This window comes from Pleurodeles waltl, chromosome 3_2 (genome assembly GCF_031143425.1).
Source record: "Pleurodeles waltl isolate 20211129_DDA chromosome 3_2, aPleWal1.hap1.20221129, whole genome shotgun sequence".
In the NCBI taxonomy this organism is placed as follows: domain Eukaryota; kingdom Metazoa; phylum Chordata; class Amphibia; order Caudata; family Salamandridae; genus Pleurodeles; species Pleurodeles waltl.
This window is the reverse complement of record NC_090441.1, coordinates 174,174,852-174,193,922: the sequence shown is the minus strand read 5'-3', so window position 1 is coordinate 174,193,922 and position 19,071 is coordinate 174,174,852. Positions and strand designations below refer to the sequence as shown.

Here is a 19,071-nt window from a genome sequence, read left to right as displayed (position 1 = left end):
AGGCGTCGGGACTTTAGGTTCAAAGAGTCGCGGTCAGGGGAAGCCTCGGGATTCCCTCTGCAGGCGGCGCTGTGGGGGCTCAGGGGGGACAGGTTTTGGTACTCACAGTATCAGAGTAGTCCTGGGGTCCCTCCTGAGGTGTTGGATCGCCACCAGCCGAGTCGGGGTCGCCGGGTGCAGTGTTGCAAGTCTCACGCTTCTTGCGGGGAGCTTGCAGGGTTCTTTAAAGCTGCTGGAAACAAAGTTGCAGCTTTTCTTGGAGCAGGTCCGCTGTCCTCGGGAGTTTCTTGTCTTTTCGAAGCAGGGGCAGTCCTCAGAGGATGTCGAGGTCGCTGGTCCCTTTGGAAGGCGTCGCTGGAGCAGGATCTTTGGAAGGCAGGAGACAGGCCGGTGAGTTTCTGGAGCCAAGGCAGTTGTCGTCTTCTGGTCTTCCGCTGCAGGGGTTTTCAGCTGGGCAGTCCTTCTTCTTGTAGTTGCAGGAATCTAATTTTCTAGGGTTCAGGGTAGCCCTTAAATACTAAATTTAAGGGCGTGTTTAGGTCTGGGGGGTTAGTAGCCAATGGCTACTAGCCCTGAGGGTGGGTACACCCTCTTTGTGCCTCCTCCCAAGGGGAGGGGGGTCACAATCCTAACCCTATTGGGGGAATCCTCCATCTGCAAGATGGAGGATTTCTAAAAGTCAGTCACCTCAGCTCAGGGCACCTTAGGGGCTGTCCTGACTGGCCAGTGACTCCTCCTTGTTTTTCTCATTATTTTCTCCGGCCTTGCCGCCAAAAGTGGGGCCTGGCCGGAGGGGGCGGGCAACTCCACTAGCTGGAGTGTCCTGCTGGGTTGGCACAAAGGAGGTGAGCCTTTGAGGCTCACCGCCAGGTGTGACAATTCCTGCCTGGGGGAGGTGTTAGCATCTCCACCCAGTGCAGGCTTTGTTACTGGCCTCAGAGTGACAAAGGCACTCTCCCCATGGGGCCAGCAACATGTCTCGGTTTGTGGCAGGCTGCTAAAACTAGTCAGCCTACACAGGTAGTCGGTTAAGTTTCAGGGGGCACCTCTAAGGTGCCCTCTGGGGTGTATTTTACAATAAAATGTACACTGGCATCAGTGTGCATTTATTGTGCTGAGAAGTTTGATACCAAACTTCCCAGTTTTCAGTGTAGCCATTATGGTGCTGTGGAGTTCGTGTTTGACAGACTCCCAGACCATATACTCTTATGGCTACCCTGCACTTACAATGTCTAAGGTTTTGTTTAGACACTGTAGGGGTACCATGCTCATGCACTGGTACCCTCACCTATGGTATAGTGCACCCTGCCTTAGGGCTGTAAGGCCTGCTAGAGGGGTGTCTTACCTATACTGCATAGGCAGTGAGAGGCTGGCATGGCACCCTGAGGGGAGTGCCATGTCGACTTACTCATTTTGTTCTCACTAGCACACACAGGCTTGTAAGCAGTGTGTCTGTGCTGAGTGAGGGGTCTCTAGGGTGGCATAAGACATGCTGCAGCCCTTAGAGACCTTCCTTGGCATCAGGGCCCTTGGTACTAGAAGTACCAGTTACAAGGGACTTATCTGAATGCCAGGGTGTGCCAATTGTGGATACAATGGTACATTTTAGGTGAAGGAACACTGGTGCTGGGGCCTGGTTAGCAGGGTCCCAGCACTCTTCTCAGTCAAGTCAGCATCAGTATCAGGCAAAAAGTGGGGGGTAACTGCAACAGGGAGCCATTTCTTTACAGTGTTGATGTCATTAGACCACACCCCTTCTCATTACAGAGATGCACATCACCTAATATGCTTAATTGGTAAAAGGCTTTCGAGCCTATACAGCTTGGAGTAAGACAACATGCATAAAGAGGATGATGTGGTCAAAATACTCATTTGCCTAATAATTCTGCACTCCCTGTATACCTCCATTCCACGAAGTCGAAGCTTGCCCTTTGAGTTTATCAGGGCCAAGTTATTGTGAAGCCTCCCAAGATTCGGTGCTGTGGAACGGCCCGGTATGAAACCACTTTGGCCTGGATGGACCAGGGTCGTCATTACTGTCCCAAGTCTGATAGCCAGCGCTATAGCCAGGATTTTGATATCAACATTTAGCAGTGAGATCAGGCTTCTGTCTCTGGGTTTTGCCTGGTTTGAGAATCAAAACAATTGTTACTGATCCTTTATCTCTGGGAGTTCCCCAGTTTCAAAGGCCTTTAATAAGGTTATGTGCATGTGAGGTATTGTCCACTTGCGGAGCTCTACCGGGAACCCATTGGGTCCCGGGGTTTTCGGCACCTGCAGGTGCCCCATCACCTCCGTCAATTCTTCCTCTGTAATATCCTCTAGCTCTGCACTCTGAAGAAGGGATAACTGTGCCATGAGGCTATCAGCAATGAGGCTGTCTATTTCCTCCTCTGGGATATCTATGCAGGATTTGTAGAACTCCACCAGTTGGGTAGGCAATTCCTCCATTATATTTTTGGGCTCCCTGATAATCTCCCCCTTGGTTGTCCGTAATTCTCTGCTAAGTGAGTCCTTTCATTCTTACTTATCCAGGCTAATAATTTGCCTGTTACTACCTGCCTTGTAGGTGTTTACTATTCAAAAGGTGTTGGCATTTTACTTCTTCTCGGGCCATTGTTACATTCCTCCATTATCTGCACATTCTCACTGTCTTGGGATCTGGTGAAATGGAATACCTGTTTTCTAGTGCTGTCAGTTTACTTTCCAGAGTGAGTAGTCTCTTCTGCCTCTCCCATCTGTCCCCCGCCAAAGGGTGGCCTGGTGTGATCATGTAGTCCGGTCAGATATCTCCTGTTCCCGATCTTCCAAGGGCCCCCCCTTTTCCATGCTGTCTGAAGGATCACATCCTGATCTCGGAAGTTACTTAGCCTCACTTATTTGCCTCAGAGGGGTCCCAGGTGGTGGAGGGGTTGCTGAGATCCTGTGTGTCTTTGGCACTTTTTGTGGGCACCTTCCTGCCAGCCCACTGCTTCCCCATGGTCTTCCTCCATGTGCCACTCCCAAGCAGGCCTCCATCGGGTCAGCAAATCTCCTGCACCAGTCAGTCTTCTGTGCTCCTCCACTGTCTACTGGTCTTGCCCAGGTCTCAGCAGCCCCCGTGACCCTGATGGGTTGAGGATCTGTCTCCTCCTCTCCTGGGGGGGGGGGGGAGAGAATATGTTGTGGGTTGTTGGTGGGGGTAATAGGTGGATCCCAGCCTTCCCTTATATCTGTGAAATTTGCCACTCCCCTCGCGGCCACCCACATGTGCTGATGAGCAGTCTAGGAGGGGGTGGGAACTAGAGGGCACTGTGCCTGCACGATCTCCATTCCGATCTCTGCCCCTGTGTCACTGTCCCGGGGATGGGTGACGGGGGGTTAGGGTAAGGTGCACTAATTACTGCCAGAGGGGAAGAGCACAGTACCTCAGGCTGCTTGGGGGCATCCAATAGATCCTGCTGCCTCCACTAGGCCACATGAACAAAATGGCGGTTGCCGCATCTCTTCAGCACCTGATTGCACTGTCATTGCTTGCGCCAATATTCAAAACCTCTGCCAATCCTGCAGGCTGCCATGGGTCCTTTCTGTCCCGGCGGCCCAGTGGTGAACCTCTTTCTACCCCTTCACCGCCGCGATGATTCTTTTGTGGCCCTGTTCGCATCTGTGTGATCCCCTCTGTTGTTGCTCGGCTCTCTCGTCTGCCAGCTCTGCAGCCCATCCTGCCGGTGCCCAGGCCCCAGTGGGGTGCGTGAACAGCATTTACGAGCTCTGAAGGAGCTAACTAAAGGATATTGTCACCTCCCCAGCTACCCCACTCTTTTGGACGATGGGGGGGGGGTCAGAGCTCCGGTCTACATGTCTGACTCCATTGCTGGTTTGGCCAATGCCGACCTTCCCCCCCCCCCCCCCCAATTGCTATTCTGAGATTATTTGTTGTAAGCTAATGCTAATATGTATGTAGCATTTATACTAAATCAGAAGCCATAACCTCTTTGGTAGAAGCCATAGAAAGAAAGCGGTGGAGCTCCAAGTTTTCTCTTCTAAAAGAAGAGCCCCAATGTCGGTCAGTATTAAAGAAAAGATTAAATTGTCCCATACAGTGAGCATTGTCATCTGTGGGTTTCCCCAAATAATGAACAAATGCTTCCACATTAGAGGGTGGGAAAATGTTGGACACAAGCTGTGGCATTGCAATGATTGACCCTTGTCCTGAGAGCTCTAACTAAGCAAGCCTCTTTTCTGATGGCATCCCCAAATCTTCCGCCTGCCTAAGTGCATGCTGCAACAGACTTCTGGTTGTTCCACCAGAAGATTGTATGGAAAACGGAGCAGTGTTCTTGATTTGTGCTATGTATGCCATAATTGAACATAGGTTGAGACTGCCCCTTACTTTGCCACTTCTTTAGTAGAGAGAGCTTCAGTCCAGGGTCTAATGATTAGTCTGGAAGCTAGTGTTTATGCTTTTCATCCAGTATAGTGTATTGCCTGATGTGGGTTTTCCAGAGTTTTGAGTTTGATCTTCCTGGATGTGCATGCTAAACTTCTAACGTCCAGATTAGAATGGCCATCTAAACTTAACTACAATTATGAGCTTAAACTGCATTACTGTATAGCCTTTATTCAACGAGAGATTATGGGAAACCTTGCAAAATGTGGTCCACGCATATTGCCCAATCACTCAATCTTCAGAGTGCTTCAACAGTGTGCTTCCCCCCCTTATCTACTCCTCGCCTAGTTAATTCTTCTTAAGAACTACGTAATGAACTTTCCTTGGTCTCTAGAACAAAAATGTCTATAATAGAGGAGCAGGTCAAACTCGTGCTTACCTGCAGGGTGATTATCCCTGTAACTTTCACCCTACCTCATTGTTCCATATTTGGAAAATCCAAGAAAAAAAATGACGCTTACCCAGTTATAAACATTTGTTGAATGTAAAATCTTTGCGTACATTTCAGGGTTGACATATCAGACTGAGCCACAGTACTGATCTTGTCAACTCAGTGTTGCCCCCACAAGCTGCTTGACTGGGTGTCGGGCCCTAGTCTCTTTAGACCTATTTGCAGTCTTTGCCACACTCAATCATGTTTTTTTTTTCCTACTGAAGGACATTGCAGTGAAAACCTGATCCTCAAATGGCTTTTAATTTTTTGACAGATCAGTTTCACACCACATTTCTTTAACCTTTCTCATCTGATGTGTAATACCTGTCTGCATATCTCTACATGATCCGATCTTCACTCTACAATGTCTGGAACATAGATGCTCTGGAAATATTGGTACAAGTGCCTTCCAGCAGGCAGTTCTGTGATGAGATTTAAACTATATTGAAAGGCGCATGATGCTATTAAAATGTGCAGCTCTGACAAATATGAATATGGTTTTGAGCATTGGTGGAGGATGCAAGACTCACTACTCTAATGACAAATTGAGAACGTCAGTGAACCTATACGTTAGATTGAGTGTTGGTGAATATTTTGCAATGTAAATCATGAGATCGTTCTCTGGTGAATAGTTCTGTTTTAAGCATTGTCATGGTCTTTTGCACTGTAAATCTGGAGTTGGGAAGTAGTGGAGATGAAGAGCAGGTAATTTAGTTTTTCAATTTGTTACGCAAAAAGCCTCTGTATATGTAGTGTAATTGGGATATTAGCTGAAAGTCAGTTTATTAAGCTGATTGTATTCATAGTCCTAAATGGGGTGGGGGAGCTTAAATACCTAACGTTTTCCACAATTTGCTAATCTGTCTAACGAAGTCTAGTAATGAAGCAGAATCAGTCTTTTTTTCAAGAATGTTTAACATTGTTCTGCCAATAAATTCAGCTAGTGCACAAATCTTCCTATTTGGTTAAAGGTCAGGTAAGCATGTCTTTTGTAGGTAGAAAGGTTCAACATTTCGGAACAGACTTCCACCTCTAAAGCAGGTCTGATAAATGGGCATTTGTCATGAATTCTCAATGCTTTGCTTTTCTCAGGACGCACATGAGTTTTTAAACCAATGCCTTGATCAGCTGAAGGAGGACATGGAGAAATTAAATAAAACATGGAAGTATGAGCCGTCATCTGGTGATGAGAATGCAGTAGGTCGGACCTCTGAAGACTGTTCTACCTCTCGGGTTTTTTCTTGTCCAGTTATCTGCAACTTTGAGTTTGAGGTGCAGCATTCAATCAGCTGCAAAATGTAAGTATTATATGATGCATTTTATTGAATTGGTTTATTGGTTAGTATATCTAGTTGTACTGTAATTTATCAACATTGTCTTCTTAGTGCCACTATTAACGCTTCATTTCAGACACCAAGTTTTTATGTGTAGGAAAAAAAAACAAAAAAACAAAGGTTAGATTTGTTATATTTAAGTCAACATTTTACCCACATAATAGAAATTCAGCAGTTATACTTAGTTATGCTAATATGAAGAAACCATAACTTGTGCCTTTAAGTAGCTCTAGGCCACAATTTAGTTTCGTAATGTAGGAAGTTGGCTCTGTATACACTATTTCAAAGTAAGGAATAGTATGCACAGAGTCCAAGGGTTCCCCTTAGAGGTAAGATAGAGGCAAAAAGAGATAATACTAATGCTCTATTTTGTGGTAGTGTGGTCGAGCAGTAGGCTTATCAAAGGAGTAGTGTTACGCATTTGTTGTACATACACACAGGCAATAAATGAGGAACACACACTCAGAGACAATTCCAGGCCAATAGGTTTTTGTTATAGAAAAATCTTTTCTTAGTTTATTTTAAGAACCACAGGTTCAAATTCTACATGTAATATCTCATTTGAAAGGTATTGCAGGTAAGTACTTTAGGAACTTTGAAAAATCACAGTAGCATATATAAATTTTACATAAAACACATTTAGCTGTTTTAAAAGTGGACACAGTGCAATTTTCACAGTTCCTGGGGGAGGTAAAGTATTGTTAGGTTTTGCAGGTAAGTAAACCACATACGGGGTTAAGATTGGGGTCCAAGGTAGCCCACCGTTGGGGGTTCAGAGCAACCCCAAAGTCACCACACCAGCAGCCCAGGGCCGGTCAGGTGCAGAGTTCAAAGTGGTGCCCAAAACGCATAGGCTTCAATGGAGAAGGGGGTGCCCCGGTTCCAGTCTGCCAGCAGGTAAGTACCTGCGTCTTCGGAGGGCAGACCAGGGGGGTTTTGTAGGGCACCGGGGGGGGGACACCAGCTCACACAAAGTACACCCTCAGCGGCACTGGGGCAGCCGGGTGCAGTGTGCAAACATGCGTCGGGTTTCCAATGTAAATCAATGGGAGACCATGGGGTCTCTTCAGCGATGCAGGCAAGGGGGGGGGGGCTCCTCGGGGTAGCCACCACCTGGGCAAGGGAGAGGGCCTCCTGGGGGGTCACTCCTGCACTGGAGTTCCGATCCTTCACGTGCTGGGGGCTGCGGGTGCAGGGTCTTTTCCAGCCGTCGGGATTTTTAGAGTCAGACAGTCGCGGTCAGAGGGAGCCTGGGGATTCCCTCTGCAGGCGTCGCTGTGGTGGGCTCAGGGGGGGTGACAACTTTGGTTACTCAGTCTGAGTCGCCGGAGGGTCCTCCCTGAGGTGCTGTTTCTCCACCAGTCGAGTCGGGGTCACCGGGTGCAGTGTTGCAAGTCTCACGCTTCTTGCGGGGATTGCAGGGGTCTTTAAATCTGCTCCTCTGAAACAAAGTTGCAGTCTTTTTTGGAACAGGGCCGCTGTCCTCAGGAGTTTATTGTTCCTCTTGAAGCAGGGCAGTCCTCTGAGGATTCAGAGGTCGCTGGTCCTGGAGAAAGCGTCGCTGGAGCAGGTTTCTTTAGAAGGCAGGAGACAGGCCGGTAGGACTGGGGCCAAAGCAGTTGGTGTCTTCTGTTCTTCTTCTGCAGGGGTTTTTCAGTTCAGCAGTCTTCTTGTAGTTTCAGGAATCTAAATTCTTAGGTTCAGGGGGCCCTTAAATACTAAATTTAAGGGCGTGTTTAGGTCTGGGGGGTTAGTAGCCAATGGCTACTAGCCCTGAGGGTGGGTACACCCTCTTTGTGCCTCCTCCCAAGGGGAGGGGGTCACATTCCTATCCCTATTGGGGGAATCCTCCTTCTACAAGATGGAGGATTTCTAAAAGTCAGTCACCTCAGCTCAGGACACCTTAGGGCACAAAGGGGTGAGCCTTTGAGGCTCACTGCCAGGTGTGACAGCTCCTGCCTTGGGGAGGTGTTAGCATCTCCACCCAGTGCAGGCTTTGTTACTGGCCTCAGAGTGACAAAGACACTCTCCCCATGGGGCCAGCAACATGTCTCGGCTGTGGCAGGCTGCTGGAACCAGTCAGCCTACACAGATAGTCGGTTAAGGTTTCAGGGGGCACCTCTAAGGTGCCCTCTGGGGTGTATTTCACAATAAAATGTACACTGGCATCAGTGTGCATTTATTGTGCTGAGAAGTTTGATACCTGACTGGCCAGTGACTCCTCCTTGTTTTTCTCATTATCTCTCCTGGACTTGCTGCCAAAAGTGGGGGCTGGGTCCAGGAGGCGGGCATCTCCACTAGCTGGAGTGCCCTGGGGCATTGTAACACGAAGCTTGAGCCTTTGAAGCTCACTGCTAGGTGTTAAAGTTCCTGCAGGGGGAGGTGTGAAGCACCTCCACCCAGAGCAGGCTTTGTTTCTGTCCTCAGAGAGCACAAAGGCTCTCACCGCATGGGGTCAGAAACTCGTCTCTCAGCAGCAGGCTGGCACAGACCAGTCAGTCCTGCACTGAACAATTGGGTAAAATACAGGGGGCATCTCTAAGATACCCTCTGTGTGCATTTTTTAATAAATCCAACACTGGAATCCGTGTGGGTTTATTATTCTGAGAAGTTTGATACTAAACTTCCCAGTATTCTGTGTAGCCATTATGGAGCTGTGGAGTCCGTGTTTGACAGACTCCCAGACCATATACTCTTATGGCTACCCTGCACTTACAATGTCTAAGGTTTTGCTTAGACCCTGTAGGGGCATAGGGCTCATGCACCTATGCCCTCACCTGTGGTATAGTGCACCCTGCCTTAGGGCTGTAAGGCCTACTAGAGGGGTGACTTATCTATGCCACAGGCAGTGGGAGGTTGGCATGGCACCCTGAGGGGAGTGCCATGTCGACTTAGTCATTTTCTCCCCACCAGCACACACAAGCTGGCAAGCAGTGTGTCTGTGCTGAGTGAGGGGTCCCTAGGGTGGCATAAGACATGCTGCAGCCCTTAGAGACCTTCCTGGCATCAGGGCCCTTGTTACCAGGGGTACCAGTTACAAGGGACTTACCTGGGTGCCAGGGTTGTGCCAATTGTGGAGACAATGGTACATTTTAGGTGAAAGAACACTGGTGCTGGGGCCTGGTTAGCAGGGTCCCAGCACACTTCTCAGTCAAGTCAGCATCAGTATCAGGCAAAAAATGGGGGGGTAACTGCAACAGGGAGCCATTTCTTTACACGTAACATAAGCATAACTAGAACTTCTGAATTTCTATGGTTTTGTGTGGGTAAAAAGTCAACCTAACTATAATGTCGCTGTAACATTTGGCTTTTTTCAGTTTTCTATGGGTGTTTTTTAATGCAAAGTAATGTATAATTAGTGGATGTTCATGCTGCCACACACAACCTTTGGCTAGGAGTGGTGAGGGTTGGACGCACCCCTGTGGACACCCCCCCCCCCCCCCCCGCCCAACAAACCCCAATTTTTCTCAGCCCCTGCTTGACAAACAACCCCCCCCCCCCCCCCCCCTGGAAACTTTCCAGATCGAGTGACTCCTCCTCTCAGTGATAGTGTGCATTGGCATAGACTCCTTTGTTAGATTGTTTTCTTTATGCCATCTGGTTCGGATGTGTTCCTTCTCTGTACTATCTGAACTTCTCTTTCCTTTTCCTTAATGTTGGTATCGTTTTTAAACGCGTTTCTGACTACACTTGATCCAATTGTAGTGTTGGGATCGATTAAACGTCCTTCTCGGGCCTACTGCGTCATAGGCTCAAGGATCAGTCTCCATTTCGATTCTGTCAGTGTCACGCCAAGTTCAGTGTGAAACCTCTGCCTTTTCCCCCATCCACAAAGAGACCTGCGAGGCATGTTGGTCCTTTCGATCAAAGAAGGCGGTTAGAGATGGCATCAAAGTCCAGGGAACAAACGCATGATATCTTTGGTGCAGAACAGGCACAGACTGCAGTCTCCATTCGAGACTGTCTCCGACCGAGATTCAAATGAGGACAGCCAGACACTCAAATAAAAAAAAATCACAGAAGGCCTTGGGTCTACCACTGCTTGTTGGCCATGGTTCGACCCGAAAACAGATTGTCAGCCGACCTTCGGGTTCTGTGCCGAAGAAGGCCAAGACTCACTCTCACGAACAGACGGTCGCTTGTTTTGACATCTAGTCGAAAGGTGGAGGCTTCCACTTCAGAACTGAGACGGCTTCATACCACATCGGAGCCTAAACATCCACGCTCCTCTTCGGAGTTGAAACATCAAAGCCACTCTTCAGAGCTGAAAACTTTCCCCTACCGATCAGACCACTTTTTCGGCCCGTGTGAAGCATCCTGCCACCAAGCTTTTGGAGCATTCATTAGTGGGCAGCAAACAGGTTCTGTCTTCAGAACAGGAGGCTGATGAAACAGACATTAGACCCATTCTTGAGGTCATGAACCAAAAACAGAAGATTCAAATCCAGAAAGAGACTGGAAAGATTATTGCCTGTCCTCCAATTACAAAGAGGAAACTAGCGCTCCAAGAGTATGGAAACTGGCCCTTTACCGGCAAAGATCTTTAAACATAGAGAAGCCAAAGACTACAGCTTTCTTAACCGCATTCGCCTTATCTTCCCTCTTCTCCACCACCTCATACTCCACCACCAATTTCACCCACACAATCTCATGCTTCTTCACATGGGGCTATATGGGTGATGGTATTTACGACATGGATCCATGGGATATGTATGACTCTGACCCAGTCCCACCCAATGATCCAGATTTGTATCCCACAAGAACCGTATCCACCTGAGGATACCACAGCCTATAATCAGGTCATTTCCAGAGCAGCCACCTATCCCAATGTACAGATGCACTCTGAACCAATAGAAGAGGATTTTCTATTTAACACTCTTCTCAACTCGCAAACAATATCAATGTTTGCAGTGTTACCGGATATGTTAAAACATGCTGATGTCTTTTTCAAAGAACCAGTAAAGGCCAGGTCATTGACACCTAGAATAGACAAAAGATATAAAGCAGCACCAACTGATCCAGTCTTTATTTCACGGCAGTTACCACCAGATTCCATTGTAGGCAGTGCAGCCAGCAAACAGGCAAATAGCCAGCCAACAGGGGACGCTCCTCCCCCTGATAAAGCCACAAATTCGATTCAAGAGTAGTAACTCGTGCTGCAAAGCAGTGGAGAATTGCTAACTCCCAAGCTTTTTCAGCCAAGTATGACTGGGCACATTGGGACAAAATGCAGGAGTTCCTTCAATACCTCCCAAAGGAACACCAGAAAAGAGCACAACAAGTAATGGAAGGACAAGCCATTGCTAATAATCAGATCCAATAAGCACTAGATGCGGCTGATACAGCAGCTAGGGGAATAAACATTAGTGTCACAATTAGGAGACATGCTTGGTTGAGGTCCTCGGGCTTTAAGCCTGAAATACAACAAGCGTCCTTTGCATTCCTTTAGTAAGCAACAACTCTTTGGACAGGAGGTGGATACAAGCATTGACAAATTAAAAAAGGTCTCAGACAGCAAAGGCCATAGGAACCCTTTACACAACCTTTTTGGGGCTCATTTTGTAAACCTCAATTTAGAGGAGGGTTTAAGCCTCTACGTCCCAACAAAAACAGGGACAACAATATCAAACCAGGGGATCTTTCAGGGGCTCTTAGATGAGACACTTTCAGATCTAGAGGCAAATCCCCTGCTGCAAGACGTGCCTCCACCTAATCAAAGCAGTGACTTTCCGGGCATCCTGACACAGCATACATCTCCTGTGGGAGGAAGACTGCACTATTTCCAGATCAAGGGGTACTGTCAATCATCTGCAGCGGTTATTGCCTAGAACTTATCTCCACTCCACCAAATATTCCACCCCCTTCACACAGGCTTTTTCTTTAACACATTGGTCTGTTAAAACAGGAGGTAGAATCTCTTTTACTCAAAGGTGCAATAGAGATGTTTTCCATCAGTCATCAAGGGACAGGGTATATTCTCTATACTTCATCGTACCAAAAAAGGATAACACTCCGACCAATTCTTGATCTCAGACCTCTAAATCAATATAGTTTGTCAGAGCATTTGCACATGGTCACTTTACAGGATGTCATTCCTTTTTTTTAATTTTTTTTTTTTTAAACCAAATAGACTACATGCCCGCATTAAATTGAAAAGATGCTTAATTCCACATTCCTATCCATCCAGCACACCGCAAGTACTTAAGGTTTGTGATAGCAGGCAAGCACTATCAATTCAAAGTACTACCCTTTGGAGTAACAGCACCAAGGGTGTTCACATACCTCAGAAGACAGTACATACATGTTTTCCCATATCTGGACGACTGATTAATAAAAGCCGGCACCATTCGAAACTGTCAACGCACACAAATACCCTGCACATATTAGGGTTCACAATCAATTACCAGAAATCTTATCTTCAGCGGACACAAATTCAACCTTATCTAGGAGCAATTCTGAACACTCAGTCAGAATTAGCCTACCCAAATACACAACGAATCCAAACGTTTCACCCACAGCTATAAAAATTACAAGTCAATCAAACTTACACAGTAAAGTTTGTCATGAGGCTATTGGGAAAGATGGCATCATGCATAGCAATAGTGCCCAATACACGTCTAAACAGGAGACCACTGCAACAGTCTCTCGCAACAACGGTCTCCGGTACCAGGTCAACTACAGGATCTAGTGTTGGACCACCAAACTTACAAAATCTCTACAATGGTGGAATAACACCAACTTATCAAAAGGACGGGCTTTTCAGGAACCTGTGCCACAGACCATAATCAACACAGATGCATCAATGACAAGTTGGGGAGCCCATCTCAACAATCTTAAAATACAGGGGGAAATGGGACTCAATCCAGCATACTTACCACATAAACCACTTGGGATTGCTGGCAGTATTCTTAGCCATCAAAGCATTCCAACCACAGATCATTTCCAAAACAGTCTTAAGGACAGACAACATGACGACAATGTATTATCTGCAAAAAAAAACAGGGGAGACACTCATCCCAACTGTCCATTATAGCAGAAAACAATTTGGAAATGGGCAAATCACATTCACCTGCTAGCTGAATACATCCCAGGGATACACAACCAGCTAGTGGACCTCTTAAGCAGCATGTGGCAACAAATACACAAATGGACGATTCACCCACAAGTAATACAATATTACTTTCACATATGGGGAGCACCAAACGTAGACTTTCTCAACAAGCGAACGCAAAATGCCAAAACTTTGCATCATGATACCCACAACCTTGATCCAAGGGCAATGTACTATGGATCAATTGATCAGGGATATATGCTTACACTTTTTCCCCCTCCCGTTAATTCGGTTTCTGGTCAACAAGATCCGTCACACTTCCCTCATTACGATACTAAAGCCCCCACTTGGGCACTTGAACACTGGTTCACAACACTTGTGGTACTACCGACAGATCCAAATCACAAGCTCCCAAACAGACTAGAGCTATTGAATCAAAACACGGGTCAGATCAGGCATCCCAATTCCAGTATACCTAAACTGGCGATTTGGCTCCTGAGGTCATAGCTTTCATCAGAATATATGGACATTCTAAAAAAAATAAAAAAATAAAAATGTAAACCTACAACCAGGCAATGCTATGAAAATAAATGGAAACATTTTATATATTACTGCCAACCAAAAAATATTAATCCACTTACTGCATCAGTACAGGATATTGTCTGTTATTTACTTCACTTACAAAAAGCAAATCTAGCATATTCAGCTATTAAAATTGACAGCCTATCTCCAAAGCAGACCGCGTACCTCTGTTCAGAATTCCTGTCATAAACGCTTTTATGAAAGTCCAAAAAAGTTATTCCACCTAGAGCTCAATCAGCTCCTGCCTGGAATCCTAAGATTGTGCTCACAAGGCTTATGGGTCCAACTGAATGCATGCATTCTTGCGCCCTTCAATTTCTCTCATGGAAAGTTGCTTTACTGGTAGCAATTACTTCCTTAAGGAGAGTGAAATTCAAGCATTTACTTTAGAAGATCCATTCTCCCAAATTCACAAACACAAAATAGTACGTAGGACAAATCCAAAATGTCTACCCAAAGTGGTTTCACTATTTCACATCAGTCAGTGGAACTGCCAGTCGTCTTTCCACAGCCAGATTCAGTTGCGAAAAGAGCTCTCCACACTCTTAATCTCAAAAGAGCTTTCATGTACTATATAGACAGAACAAACAATTTTATAAAATCTAAAGAACTTTTTGTGGGTTTTCAACAGCCTCATAAAGGTAATCCTATTTCAAAACAAGGACTAGCCCAGATGCATAGTAAAGTGTATTCAAACTTGCTATCTTAAAGCTAAAAGGGAACTATTAGTAAAGCCTAAAGCACATTCTACTAGACAGAAGGGAGCTTCAATGGCATTCTTAGGAAATATACCAATGGCAGACCTATGCAAAGCAGCCACATGGTCCACACCCCACACATTTACTAAGTACTACTGTGTGGATGTGCTATTTCGCCAACAAGCAAATGTTGGTCAAGCAGTGCTTAAAACACTATTGTAAACTACTCCAACTCCTACAGGCTAGCCACCGCTTACTTAGGAGTGAACTGCTCTTCAGTCTATGCACAGCATGTGTATCTGCAGCTACACATGCCATTGAATGGAAAATGTCACTTACCCAGTGTACATCTGTTCGTGGCATATAGTTCTGTAGATTCACATGCGCCTCCCCGGCAGCTTGTAGCTGTTGTACTTCATTTAAAAATGTATATACATTGCTTGGCCATCTCCTTTACTTACTATAGATCTGTACATATACAATTCTTCACTCTACTTTACCCTCCTGCTGGAAAACAATCTAACAAAGGACAGGATGCCCATGCGCAGTATCACCAAGAGGAGGAGTCACTCGATCTTGTGACTCTAAAAATCTTCTTTGAAGAAAAACAACTTGTAACACTCAAACCAACGCTAGATGGCGATATATGCACAGCATGTGAATCTGCAGCTCTACATGCCGCAAACAGATGGTCACTGGGTAAGTCATTTTCTATATATATATATATATATATATGTATATGTGTATATATGTATGTATATGTGTGTATGTATATATATATATATATATATATATATATATATATATCTGGAGAGAGGGAGGGTATATATTAGGGGTTTCTGCCCCAAAATTGTCAATATCTGGGTTGTCTTCCAGGGAGTTTCTGTATATCTGATGGTATGCCCAGCCTCCAGACCCAGGGGTATTTTGTGTTACAGTGGGGGACTGTGTTGAAATGGGGTCCATTCCATCACCAGCAGTGCATTCTCAACGTTGAAAATGTTGAAGAGGTGGGGCTCAAGTCCTTTTGTAGAGTCCGCAGCCTAGTGGTGGATAGTTTCAGTCCTTTGTCATTGAAGTCTCAGTAGCGTGTTGCAATAGTATGTCACTTTATGCTCTATTCTGTGTTGAAAGAAGACCGGGAACCTATAGAGAAAGTGTCAAAGGGTTCCTCATTACTGGATTTTCAGTTGTCACGTCTGAACCCGATTCCCCATATCAGCAATGGGTAGGTTTTTATACCTCTCTGCGAACATGCTAGTGTCTTGCCCCCCACATTTTACAGTTCTTGACATGCGTTTGTGTACTTATGAGAGTTTATATGAGATAGTGGCTCTGAAAAAGGCCTAGGGCCTAATTATGAATCCAACTACTTGTCTGCACAATTATATTGTAGTTTAATAGACTGAGAATGCAAACACAGAAGTGACTTACGTGCAAGGGTTTTTTGCCAAGGAACAATTAATAGAGGCATTACTTTAGAAGCGTGACAGCCTAAACCAACAGGGTGTAAACCTAGAGCATCTAGAGTTTGCTAGGAATGCAATGCCTTCTTACATTAAAATCAGATTGGGGGCATTCAGTTTTCCACTAATGTTCCCCTGCTTTGTGAAAGAATGAACAGAAAGACAAATAGTCACCTGAATTCTCCTTCCACATATCTATATCTGCAAGTTACATCTTACAATCAATTCCACTAAATTCAAATTCCCCCCCTTTTTTTTTTTTGGAACCTTACTTTTCACATTTTAATTTTACAACTTGATTATTGCCTCACATTCCACATCATAATTCTCCTCTCTTGCTTCTCTTTTCTTTTTACCTGTGTGCTTCAGTGTACTATTTAAATTTTCTTCTGTGTCCCTTTAAACTGTTAGCCTTGCTCTTCTTGGTGTTCTGATTCACCTACTCACATTTCCCACATTAGCAATCTACCCTCCTTACCTACTTGATGTATTTGTTGCCTTACTCCGCACACTACATTCATCCGTTTAGTCATGTTTCCCAGGCCTTGAAGCTTTGTTCAGTGTTCTATTTCAGTGCAGTTATCCCTGTCCATTGCTCGTTTGCTTTTGCTATACATAATTAGGCCTAAAAAAAAACAATCTAGTAGTTGACTTCTTAGTGTTTCCCATTAGGGATGGCATTTTTAACCAGCATTTTGCCTCTTTAAAGTGTTTTTCAGTAGTCATCAGCCTGGAAAGAGTTTTTAGAATAACTCAATGGATCTACTGTCAGAAAATGAGACCGCATTTCAACAGAAGAATCACTTGTTAGGCTTTTTTTTTTTCTTCTTCTTTTTTTAAACTCTTGATAAACGTTAGCAGTTTGACTAGTATGGGCAGGTGAAACCAATAACATAATTGTATAAATTTGCTTGTTTCTTCTGTCCTAATTCTGCTTCAAACAGTGAGTTTTTTTTGTTCTGTAATTCTAGGTGTGGTGAAATGGTGACAAAGCGGGAACGTTTTAATGATCTCTCTATTGACTTACCTCGAAGAAGGAAACTTCCAACTCCACGTTCCATCCAAGATTCACTAGATCTCTTTTTCAGGGTATGTTGCTTTTTATGTTAAAACATTTAGCTGCTGCCCAGTTAACAAAACTATGGACTTCCTGCCCCTTCTCTTTCCAGCTGGAATTCTGCAGGCAGAACTAAAAAAGCTTTTCCAAAAGATCAGTGTCACTGTATTTCTAGCAGGCCCCAGAGTGAGCAAAACCCAAAGCAGGACATAGTGGGTTATCCTGTGCTTCCACTGTAGGTATCGATGTTGGTTCCTTCCCTTTCTCGTAGTACTTGGTTATTTTTCAATTCTTGCAAATGACAAAGTACTTTGCACCCTTCCATTCCTTACCTACTGTAACTATCATTTTTCTTTGTTAAATTTGCAGTATTTGAACCTTTCTCTGTATAAACAGCTGTATAAAACTCGGTGGATGTGTAAATAAGGTTTTCGAAGTGCCAGTATCTCCAGTTTACTAACTTTGGCAATTCATGTTTGTATATATCTGCAGACTGAAGAAATAGATTACTCCTGTGAAAAATGTAATGGAAAATCTGCTTCAGTCATGCATAAATTTAACAGACTACCCAGGTAAGTGTCAAACCTTTAACTTCTATTCTCCGTTTGTGACTTTTAATATTCCTGCCTAAAGCTTTTTCTTGGTAAACTATGATGTACCCAGTCATGATTTTCACAACTCCTGGTGCCCTTTTATAAGGTAGTTCAACCTGTTGTGTTCATAACAGTCCACATTTTGTTAATCCTCTCCTTTATTAGTTTGAAGTGTGCAATCTGCTATTTTATTTCTATGTTTAAACGTTAGATGAAAATGCACAACTTTTCTGGGCACAAAAATGAATTCCATGTTTGAAAACAATTTTTTCTATCTTTTGTATTAGCAAATTATTTTACTCTGTTGCTGGCTCTGGGCTTGCACAACATGCTTTGACGTTGTCAGCATATTGGTTTAGGAAGAAAGACCCATGGAAGAAATTGATGGACATCAACTTTGCCAATGATTTCTCATTGTATGGCAGGCATATGTATATAACACCAGTTCTGCTGTTAGTTGTCAGGCATACTTTCCTCCCATACATTAACAATAGCACATTTGTAATACCCTTACAAGGGCAAATGATGCTATTGTTTATTGTATAACAAGTTAATTTTATTGCCTGTGCTACTATTCTTTCTGGGGCTGCAAAACTATTGAAAGGGCAGGGAATTGTAAAATCAGTTGTCCCTCCCCAGTACAGAGTGAATTAAGCTTTAATTGGACAGGTTGTCTTAACTTGTTTTCTGAATGCGGCTATTTGTTTTGGAGGGGGGCGGGCATTTATATTTAGCTCTATTGCAAAGCGAGAGTGGCTGATTATCAGTTAAAGTGCATAGTTCATTTCAATTGGATCTGTTTGCTGCACACTGTTAAAATGGCTTGTCAATGTTGAAACAAGCCTACATTGTACAGGTCAGTCCTTTTTGAGTTAGTTTATTGCATGTTGCTTTCACTGGACTTTTTATGGCCCATGGTGGTTTTGCCCACCAGATCAGTGTTTAAGATCAGGGTTCAGGAAGTGTTCTGTCCCAACTATAGGTCTTTTTAAAAGTGTTTTGCTGCTAATGCAGTTTGGCCCTTTTTATCCTGGCATGGCTGTTCTGAGATTTTTATATTTTGTATTGTCAATATGATTTTCTGTATTTGTATATATTTTTGTGTGTAATGCACTTACATGATCCTAGTTGGTAAAATAGTTAAGGAGTCTGGGAAGCATCACCATCTTGGAAAGTGTGACCCTAGCGGGTAACTGACGAGCGCCAGAAGGCCACCGCAGCTTTCAGTGGGCGATATGTCCCACCAAGGTTAGGTCCCTTTGATTGTGATATATCTGAATTCCCAGATATTGAAACATTTGGGGAGCCCAGAGTACGTCTTCTGGACCCGAAACTGGGTGTGACACCCCTTCGAGCATCGGAAACACACACGTCTTCCTTCTGTTGAGTCGTAGGCCAGAGTGTCTACTGAAGTTCTCCAGCATCTGG

General features: G+C 44.7%; 1 protein-coding gene across 4 annotated transcripts in view; it reads left to right on the top strand.

Moving 5' to 3' along the window:
- The window catches only part of USP37 (ubiquitin specific peptidase 37), a 328,025-nt gene that overhangs the window by 82,460 nt on the left and 226,494 nt on the right, over positions 1-19,071 (top strand). For all 4 annotated transcript variants that reach the window (XM_069227105.1, XM_069227104.1, XM_069227107.1 and 1 more), the window contains 3 exons: positions 5,955-6,160; positions 16,965-17,082; positions 17,543-17,622. In XM_069227105.1, the coding sequence (XP_069083206.1) occupies positions 5,955-6,160; positions 16,965-17,082; positions 17,543-17,622 (404 nt within the window). The remainder of the gene's footprint in view (positions 1-5,954; positions 6,161-16,964; positions 17,083-17,542; positions 17,623-19,071) is intronic.